Source organism: Electrophorus electricus, chromosome 1 (genome assembly GCF_041902795.1).
Source record: "Electrophorus electricus isolate QZ-2024a chromosome 1, ASM4190279v1, whole genome shotgun sequence".
Lineage (NCBI taxonomy): Eukaryota > Metazoa > Chordata > Actinopteri > Gymnotiformes > Gymnotidae > Electrophorus > Electrophorus electricus.
The window spans coordinates 29,392,838-29,403,720 of record NC_137497.1 but is presented as its reverse complement, the minus strand read 5'-3'; the positions used below and the strand labels follow the sequence as shown (position 1 = coordinate 29,403,720).

The window sequence follows — 10,883 nt, the reverse complement described above, 5'->3', positions numbered from 1 at the left end:
TAGCAGTGGAAATTAGCACAGTGTTTACATATAATGTCACCTAGAGGTAGCATATATAAAGAAAAAAGCAATAGCCCTAGTATGGATCCTTGTGTGACACCATAGCTAACCTTGTTGTATGCTGAGAAGTCTCCATTTATGTTATCTAGCAACCAGCTAGGTAAGATTTAAACCAGGAAAGGGCTGTTCCCCTAATCCCAACAACATTTTCGTAAATCTAGTAAAATATTGTGCTCTGTAGTGTCAAATGCTGCACTCAGATCAAGCAATATAAGCAAAGAGACATAACCCTGGTCAGAAGCCAACAACAGGTCATTAACTACTTTTATTAGTGCTGTTTCTGTACTGTGATTAGGCCTAAACCCTGTCTGAAAGACTTCACATATCTGGTTCTGATCCAGATATTAGCTTAGCTGCTGAGCTACAGCTTTTTCTACGATCTTGGAAATAAATGGAAGGTTAGAGATTGGCCTGTAGTTTGACAGCTGCCATGGGTTGAGGTTAAATTTTTTGATAAGTGGTCTGATTACTGCTAATTTGAATGATTTACAAACGTAGCCAAGGTTCAAGGAGGACTTTATTACATTTAGCAAAGGTTCAGTTACTTCAGGTAGGATTTCCTTAAGAAAATGTGTGGGCAGTGAATCTAGTAAGCAAGTGGAGGATTTTGAGTGTGATATCAGAGATGTAAGTTCTGGCTCTTGGATTGGTGTAAAGGGTTCTTGAGTCATTTTTGGCTTGGTTGTTCTGATCTCTAAGTAGCTGCCTAGTGTCATGTTAATACTCTTAATGTTAATGTTACTCTAATGTCCTTAATTTTCTCATTAAAGAAATTCATGAACTCATTACTACTCATTACTATGTTGTAATCTGAGTAGTGATGTCCATTTTATTCTTAGTCACATGTGTAATTGTAATAAGAAGAAATTTAGGATTTTTTTTATTTTTTTTTATTAGGGTTGAGAGATAAGATGTTTGAGCAGTAATAAGTGCTTTTCTATAGTTGAGAAGGCTCTCCTTCAATGCAAGCTGAAAGACTACAAGCTTAGTGTGGCGCCATTTACGTTATATTTTGAAGCAAAATTATATATTCGTTATAAAAATTATATTCGTTATAAAATGAAACAAATGAGAAATAATAATCAGATCAATTAAATATTTAAAAAAACAGAAAGAAGTATGGTGCATTAGGTAAGGATGATAAGTAAATTCTATTGATATTAGATTCAGTAGTATTTAACTGTGGAAATAAAGTCAGTTTCAGGTGTCATGCGGGAAATAAGACAGCAATAAGTATTCAATCTTCATATCTTTGTTCAAAATACCCATTTTCAAAGCTGATGGCTTGATGTCATGAAGATGACAGTCTTAATCTCAGACCTAAATCCCCTTCTCTTTATATATTATACATATACAAGTATATTCCCATCTGGAATAATCCTGAACTTCAAATACATACATACAGACATACATACATACATACATTAATCAATTAATTTGTTAAAGAAATACAATTAAATAAAATATTTGACTTTACACATCATTCAATTCCAAGAATTCATCCAAAACTTAATGTAATTTAAGGAATTGACAGTGGTTGTCAATTATTCTTGCAGTATTTACAGTTCAAATCTGCTAGCACCTCAAACACCAAACTCACAATATCAAATTACAACCTCTTACCATTGCAAAGAAATCTCACATGAAAGATCAATACAAAATTAAATAAACCAATTATTAAATTAACTCTGACTATGGTATATCCTTGTAACTAAAAATAAATGGGATAAATGTTAATTCTTTACCCCTTATTCCTGGCTGCTGGACAACCTCACTCAATATAAAATGAACCACAAGATATATATTCCATAAAATAAAATGAACCATATACACTGAATCATATACATGCCCAGTTTGCTACACTGATAGCATAGATTATTTCCTCCATGCATTTTAACAGTGCCTACAATATTTCGGACAAGAAACAATTTTTAAACTCAACCATCTTTTTAACTGTTCAATTTCACTTTCTCCACACCTGTTTTCACTAGGTGACCTTGGTGACCTGTAACCTCTTTTATGAAACACTTCAACAGGACTCTTCTAATAACTGTGACAATTGTTAATGGCACCATCCTCCTTAACTGGACAACTGGAAAATATGATTGTAAATATACAATCATTTCAAGAAACCCGGCACCCAATCAACTCTCTACCGTAGAAACGCTGTTGAATTTCAAGGCTTGTATTGCTCCCGTCTCCTGCCCCTGGACAGTCAGATCCTCTCCTACACACATATCCAGACTCAGACACCCCTGTCCCTATGGTCCCATCCTCTCCAAAAAATAGCCAGGATTCAGTGTATTCACTCATCTGCATTCTCCTCTTCCTCTTTTGTTTTCTCTAAAATAAAGTCTCTTTAACACTTTATCCTTTGTAGCTTTGTAGTCCATATTTGCCCTGATGAACGCTCCTTATAACAAATGGAAATTGCGGGGGGGGGGAATGAAAAATGTGAAAATACTGTCAGGGGATTAGAAAGCGTGTGTTACTTTAGGTAAGATAGTTGTAACAATAGCATCGCTCTAGGCACTACACACAAGCATAAAACCTGTTAAGCACAGAAAGCAGCGTTGCTCAGGGCCAGAACAGCAGCCGACCCCCCGAAGCTCCGTCAACAGGAAGAATGATGTTTGGCACCTCATACTGTTCCTCAGTCTTGAACACATCAAAAACACCCCCCCCCCCCCCGTGCAACCTGCACCCAAGCAGAAAAACTGCAGAACAGTCACTTTACCAAAACACATCCCGAGTGTCTGAGTATGTCAAGAACATTACAGCATAGATTCTGTCGAAAGCTCTGGGTCTGTCAGTTCTCTTTGGATTTTTTTAATTAATTTTAGATCTGCGACACTTAATAGAAGGTCATCCATGTGTGTTTGTGTCACTTTCAGAATAAGCTCATCACCTGCACTGCTTTCGCAATAAACAAAATGTGCTGTAGTAAAAATATGGAAAAATTAGTAACTACAGCTTCACAGAACGAAAGACTAAAATGTATTTAACGAGTTCTCGTTAAGAGCTGGGACATTCTGAGGAGTGGCTGTGTATGAAATGTCTCATCGAGGAGCGATGAAAGGCCATGTTTGTGAAAGCAGCCCCCCGAACTGTGGCAGGATGAGAGAGAGTGAGGGGGTGTGTAACCACAGATCAACCCACCGTCATCATGGATGACATCCTGTCTCACCATGCGCCTGTCTCTCTCTCTCTCGCTCTCTCTCTCTCTCTCTCTCTCTCTCTCTGTGAGTCTGGTGGAACAGTTCTTTACTCTCTAGGACTCTCCACTTTAAGAGCCAAAGAACGGAGACTCCCTCAGCCATTCTGGTGCCGAACTCCTTTACAGGTAAATCAACTCTACTCTCAGAACCAGGAAGTTCTTTCCAGCCTCTAGCTCGATATCCAGTCTAATTCACAGTCACAGCCTTGAGTTTGTCTAGAATAATTACGTGAACACATCAACATGGCGTGTCGTAGACTTCACACTCGGCACGAGCTAAGAAAGTATCTTAACTCGTTGCTTCTCTGCACTCAAGCTTTGACCAATACTGAAATATTTAGGACACTAATGACTGGGCTGTAGGATCAACCATTCTGTGTGTGTGTGTGTGTGTGTGTGTGTGTGTGTGTGTGTGTGTGTGTGTGTGTGTGTGTGTGTGTGTTTGTGTACACAGCTGCTGGGGGAATCAGCAATGTCTGGGTGACTGAGAGCAAACTGCCACTGGCAGACTGTTAGGAGCAGCCATTACAGACTGAATGGGTAGGCGCAGCAGCGTGTCTGTGTATGAGTGCCTAACACTGGCTGTAGCAAGAGTGAACCACGTCCAGACAGTTATGTGGCCGCATAGCAAGTGATTGTGAACCACTGCTGATGAAGGTGGCCTGTAACTCTGTTAGAGGACATCTAAAGGTTTATATAAGCCAGACTCAAGCTTCACACGTCACAGAACCAGGTTACTTCTATAACCAATACACTTCACAATAAATAGGGTATATTACATTTGATATTATTTAATCCGTGATCTGCTTTTCAGACACGATAAAGACCACCAGAGGTTTTACCATTTCTACTCAAAGTAATAAGTTTGTGTTCTCACATTTTAAGTCTTTTCAACAAAACATGCTTTGAAAATTGTGTAAATGTATATATTCGTTTGATATTTTCCAATAACCCAAATATAACTCATATCATTAGTAGCGATTACGCTTCATTTGCGGTTATCTGTGTATGTTAAGGGTACCGGAAGTGACATTTCGATCGGACACGCCCATAAAGAGAAGGGAAAAAACACAACGAGGTTAAAATATAACTTTCATGCCGGTTTGGAATATTAGTAAAATTTCGACTGGAGTTACCGCATTTACTGTAAGTTTGGACTAAAATAGTTTGGACCGTTTTAACAGCTAGAGCGTAGGGTCCAGAAGAGACGTCACGAAGAGATGTAGGAGAAGTGGACTAAACGTGACCAGTAAATGTTTCTTTTACTGCCATAAAGAAGCCCAGATCAGAAGCCATATGTGTCACCCTGCTTGAGATAATAAACAAATGAAAACATCAAATCATTTGAGATGTGGTCAGAGGCAAAACACTCCTTGTGATGATGACGTGTATTTGTTTATTATTTTTATCTTGAATAGTAAACAATGTGTCGCGTCATGAAGCATATCTGTGTGTTCAATCGAATTGCCAAACTAAAAATTATGCTTTACATTGAAACTTCCAAATTCATCATTTTATAGACATGGGGTTATTTTGTAATTTGTATTAAATTAAACTGATATAAACATACGATATAAATAAATATTAGGATACAACATTTGTGGACGTGAACTTGAAATTGCGCATGTTCAGACGTCATATTTTTACACTGCTATCTTTGGCTGTAGCGTTTTACATAGACTATAAAAGCCCTGTAACCTAGACCTGATATAAACGGATATAAGGTCAAATTTAGGCTCCTTTTAAACACTGTGTTTCGCACCATTACTTTGCATCTAGGCATTTAATATTTCCCTTGTCGCTGAGTGATGCGACGCTTTGATTGCCAATGTTACGTCTATGGCCGACAGGCGGCGCCGTAGATCTGTTTAAAACCGTACTTGATTTTTACTTGAAAAGAGCGCGTTGAGGTTGTTTCTGGTCACGCCTGACTATGTAACCTACAAAAGAGTACCCTGCTATTTCCCTTCGAGTCTCTATTTAAGTGAATATTAAATAGTGAACTTATAACTTGTGCTATGTAAAAAAAAATAAATAAACAAATGGCGGCAAAACGTAGGCTTTACCAGAATGTAGTTATCTGAGAAAAAAATGTGATAATTGCTACCAAAGGCGTATCAGGTTCTTTTTAAGTAATTGACTATTTAGCCTAATATGACGTTTTATCAAATATCGTGTCACTGAGTATGAACTATAGACAATTAAGTTGAAATGTTCTTTTTACGTGTCGCTTTCTTGTTGCTTACAATTCACCTGAACAAAGTAAATCATAACCACAAATTCCGTCAACACACCATGTATTTCTGTAGACCCAAGCTGTTTAATGAATCGGTAGGTCTATTAATTTAAAACTCAAAGCAAAGCCTTCCTAATCATCTAATACGGTTATAATGAGACTTTTGCAAATAAAGCGTACGGCTTTTGGCTAAATGGACCAGTATATATGAATTTTAAAAACATGTTAACCTGTTAATTTACAAATACATGTTCTGGAAATCAAAAGCAGCATGTCAAAAAAATGTAACAAATAAATCTATATTTTACTTGTTCCTAAAATTGAGATTTCTTTCCAGAAATGCAAGTGACTGAATAATAGTTAGGCGAGTTAATTTTAGTAAATGTCCGTGCCACCAAATTACAGCATAAAATATATTAATTTTAAAGTCAAATATTAATTGCCTACAGTACAAAACATTTAGTTTATTTATTTATTTATTCGTTCATTTATTTATGATAAACGTTGAATGTGCCTGCGTTTAAATGTGAATGGGTTAGCAGGCTTCTGATTGTTAAATAGGTTGAAAAGACAACGACAGGAAAAATCCTTTCAATGTAATCGGAAAAACTATATGTGTTCAAAGAAAAATAATTCCATGGTAATGTATATTAATAATGCACTTTTTAAAAGATTACACTTGTTCGTGTGTCCCTAAAACTGTTATAGTTTTGCTATTATAATGAATGACTGCAGCATATTTTATAGCCAAGTCAGACTTCAAGGGTTGCTCTTTGTGGATATGAGAATGTTTGATTGGACTTTAAAATGTCCTCGATAAATGAAGGTTCGTTCGGTTACACCGAATCTTTGTGGAATATAATTATTAGAACATAAATCATGTAATTACTTCTTAATCCACGATACATTGATTCATCCATAGTTACGGTAAACTTTCAGATATGCAAAAAGTCAAATATATTGGCAAAGCCAACACGTGCCAGCAGTTTATACAACAATTAGTCATCTCGGACACTTATTTCATTTTTACCATTAGCCTACGGTTTTGAGGCAAGAATCTGTCATTTTAAAAAAAAACTATTCCACGATCTGTTTTAGTGTGTCCACGAAGTAAATGAACTACCGTCCAAATGTTACGGTTTGGATTCGGTGTGTCAGATACGTGTTGAGCTGTGCGACGTCCTCCGGAATCGTAGTTGCTATCCAAACACAAATAAACAGAGCGCAGCATTGGAGTTGATCGCTGGGGAAGGGCGTGCCGAGGGCGGGCTGAGCGCTCCACAGACTCAGCCCTGAAAAGTACTGGACCTGTTGCGCTTCGCTCGCACTTGAGTCAAACTCGCAACAGAGCTAAGAACTCGCAAACCTCCCAACATAGCAATACATAACCAACGCTCTTTTTAGACTACCTATACACAGAGACATTGTATCTTGTGCACCAGAATTGAGTTGTTGTTTTTTTTTTTACGTTGAAAGTTTCTCGTCAATTAGACAGTTTGGGAAGTTTACATGGACAAATCTGTAAGTCTTGTAATCGCTTCACGCCGAACTTTGCCGTCTTGTTCTGGTCACTGTGGATTACTGAGATACAGCTCTCGCTGACATCGACCTTTGGCATTCAGTTCTGCGGGGTAAGAATCCGAATTAGGCGATTTGTCTCCGGTATTTTCTTTAATTCCATAATATGATATGTTACCACAATGTATATCAAGCAATCTGCAGTCTTTCATCTGAGTGATTGCCTAACAAAGATATGACGGTCAAACAGGATTAATTAGGTGTTGAACCCAACATTTTGTGCCAATTACACTCTGCATTTATCTGAATGTACACCCAATTATTCACTGGAACAGCAATACTAAAAATTTAGTACTTGACAATAAACACTTCTGATTTAGTAGGCTATATGCATAATAGGCTAAAAATGTATTTAGACCATAATCAGAGTCAAAATTCCTTTTCCAGTTTTTTCTCAGTTTTTTTTTTCTTAGGCGTAACAATATCGTTCACTATCGAAATGATCCACTATCTTTATGGTATCCCCGACTGTGCATCGACATTGAGTAATGCGCATTCTTATCTGCAGTGTGGGCCATTGTTTTAAATCTTGGTCTACAACAATAACGACACTCTGTTTTGACCCTAAAATCAGCACTTTAAAACTCTAAAACTGAATTAAATTAATTGTAACCTTCAAAAACATCTAGCAATATAATGTATTGAACAAAGTTTCCACCGAGGAATCGATAGTAAAAGAATCGATAGTAAAAAGCGAATGATGAACATCGAAAGCAAAAAGAAAGTGATGAACGTGACGTTTTCGCGCGCCAAATTGATACAAAATCAGTTCCAAAATCAGTGTTTGCAGTAGGTGCATGGCGAACGTTTGACGCTGGCAAAATCTTGTCCCTCAGAGACCACAGCCCACCGGTTCGGCTGTGTGACAGTCGCCAGTTTCGCTAAACCCAGAACTCTTCTCGCTCCACCACGCGGGGATTCCCTCGGAGAGAAGCACGTTACGGAAAGAGATTTGACCGCGGGAACGCGTGCTTGCTGGGCGACTTCGCGCATCGTGCTTTTGCAATGCCGGTGGAAAATGAAGATAGGTCAAATCAGACTCGTGGCCGGTAAAAAAAAGACAGAGCCTAAAGGGCAAGACTCGATGCAATACGCGAAATTGTATTGTTGTCTCTCGGTAGCTTTAGATTTAGTGTAGATTTGATTTTGATATTCGATCATTTTTTCATGCCAAGATTTATTCTTTTAATGTAGAAAGGCTTCTGACTAAATGTAAAATTAAAATATTTAATAGGCTATATATATATATATATATATATATATATATATATATATATATATAAATAAAAATACATTTCATATGAAGCATGCATGTCTATGTATTGACCCATGTATATTGTATCGTGCATAAAGTAATTCGCCTAAACCAAAATCAAAGATTTGAGCTTCAAGCCCTTAGGCCAGGCTACATGCATACCAGAATACAGTCACACAGACCGCACTCGTAACCTTACATTACCGGAGCATGCGACAGGAGACAGTTAAAACAAACAAACCAAAAAAAACCTAGATGGTTGTTCTCTTGTTAGAAGGCCTATTTCAATGTTTTATAAACAAACCAAAAATCAAACTGCTTTAAATTTCCTTTAATAATTGTGAACAACAGATCATGTCAAATGAGGCTAATCGAAACCTATTTCGTTTGCGTTTAACAGGAACCTTTTGGAGATTAAATTTCGTGACCGAGTCTTCGTTCACCAGAAATGGGAAGTAAAACTCTGCCTGCCCCGATCCCGCTTCACCCGTCTCTCCAACTCGCCAATTATTCGTTTCTCCAGGCGGTAAATAGCTTCCCCGCCGCTGTCGACCACCTGCAAGGACTCTACGGCCTCAGCGCGGTGCAGACGATGCACATGAACCACTGGACGCTGGGCTACCCTCACATGCAGGGCCTCCGCTCCACCATCACCGAGATGGCCGCGGCACAGGGCCTCGTTGACCCTCGATTCCCTCTCCCCGCGTTGCCGTTCGCTGCGCACCTCTTCCATCCTAAACAAGGGGCGATAACTCACGTAATTCCGGCGCTCCACAAAGACAGGCCCCGCTTTGATTTCGCTAATCTCGCCGTCGCGGCTACGCAAGAAGACCCGCCAAAAGCCGGTGACCTGTCCAAACTGACAGCGGGTCTCAGCGGGGCGATGGCGGAGCTGAACAAACTGTCACCGGACAGAAAGCCCCCGCGTGGCAGGCTTCCATCTAAGACCAAAAAGGAATTTATTTGCAAATTTTGTGGGAGACATTTTACCAAGTCCTATAACTTGCTTATTCACGAGCGTACCCACACAGACGAAAGACCCTACACGTGTGACATATGCCACAAGGCTTTTAGGAGACAAGATCACCTCCGTGACCACCGGTACGTGCTAGCATGTGCTGCTGCAGGCACTTTCTTACCTTGTACTGACCTGTTCAGGGGCTAACATTTCTTTATTCTCTTTATTGTAAACACGATCTGGATTTGGAGGATGCTTTTAATTCGTGTATTGGTCCTAGTCCCACGATTAATCGTTTTCATTTTGCTACTTTGAATGCTTGGCATATTTCTGTAATGTTTTCAACTATGGCACATGGTAAAAAAAAAGTATGATTGAATAAATACGTGCTCGGTTTCACCGAGAGGACGTTAAATAACCTGTGTTTCGTGTAATTGGTTCTACTTTCAGATACATCCACTCCAAGGAGAAACCTTTCAAATGTCAAGAGTGTGGAAAAGGGTTTTGTCAGTCGCGAACTTTGGCTGTCCATAAAACACTGCACATGCAGGTGAGGTACTATTATTATGCTAATACTGTTTTGTGATTGTTTTTGTGAGTTTGCTTGTTGAAATGTTTCTCTTTTAATATAAAGACATACAGGGTCGCTCAATAATTGGACTAACTGACTGCATGCGCTTGGCTCAGGGCTCACAGGCAGTTCGCAATTTGAGATTTATTATTGTGAGGGCTAGATTTAAAAAAGGCAAATACTAATGTTCTCCGGTATAGTTACTGTTGGTAATTGCTGTAATTTTAAAAAATCATAATGTTGTAATAAAGTGTTGCAATAGTTATTTTGTCTATGTACGGTATCAGCAGGTCTAAAAATACAGCAACATTTGAATTCAGTACCTATGATTAAAACCTAAAGGGAATAATCATTTGCTTGCTTCAAATCTAAACAGGAGTCTCCTCACAAATGCCCCACATGCGGAAGAACCTTTAATCAAAGAAGTAACCTGAAAACTCACCTTCTCACCCATACAGACATCAAGCCCTACTCCTGTGAGCGCTGCGGAAAGGTGTTTCGGCGCAACTGTGACCTGCGACGGCATAGTTTGACACATACACCCCACCAGGACTACTAGCTGGCAGGACTAGAAAGCTAAAATAAATCAAATTCCCAGCGGATATAGCAGCCTTTTCAACACCGACCGGTTTTGCTGTGAAATAATTGCGGACAAATCTCACGGAGAGAGCCCAACCTAAAGCCACCTAAAGCAGGAACCACCTAAAGCAGGATAAAGCGTTGCTGCATTGAAAAAGACACGCAAACTCTCGGAATTGTTGTACATATTTGTTGTTGTTATTGTTGTTGTTTAACCTCGGAATTTGAATTCAGAGTTGTTGTAAATAGTGCACAAATGTGGATGTTTGTGAAATGTATTGTAGAAATAAAGAGAAGTTAAACGAAAGATGGTAATCTTTTATTTGACACTTCTCGTACTAAATTATATTGGGTCAAAAGGTTAGAAATTCGTGCTAGATTTGAAACAAGCTACAACATGGGCTTGTACCGACACCTTTTGTAGTCAAC

At 38.7% G+C, this 10,883-nt stretch overlaps 1 protein-coding gene across 2 annotated transcripts; it reads left to right on the top strand.

The window, feature by feature from the left end:
• Window positions 1–6,824: 6,824 nt before the first annotated feature.
• Window positions 6,825–10,761, top strand: osr2 (odd-skipped related transciption factor 2). 2 transcript variants are annotated; one of them, XM_027007945.3, is made up of 4 exons: window positions 6,825–7,144; window positions 8,747–9,447; window positions 9,755–9,854; window positions 10,252–10,761. In XM_027007945.3, exons 2-4 carry the CDS (start codon window positions 8,795–8,797, stop codon window positions 10,432–10,434), a joined length of 936 nt encoding a protein of 311 aa, XP_026863746.2. In that variant the 5' UTR covers window positions 6,825–7,144; window positions 8,747–8,794; the 3' UTR covers window positions 10,435–10,761. The 2 variants fall into 2 exon arrangements, with proteins under 2 accessions (XP_026863746.2, XP_026863747.2); XM_027007946.3 differs by having other exon boundaries at window positions 6,827–7,144; window positions 10,334–10,761.
• Window positions 10,762–10,883: the final 122 nt, after the last annotated feature.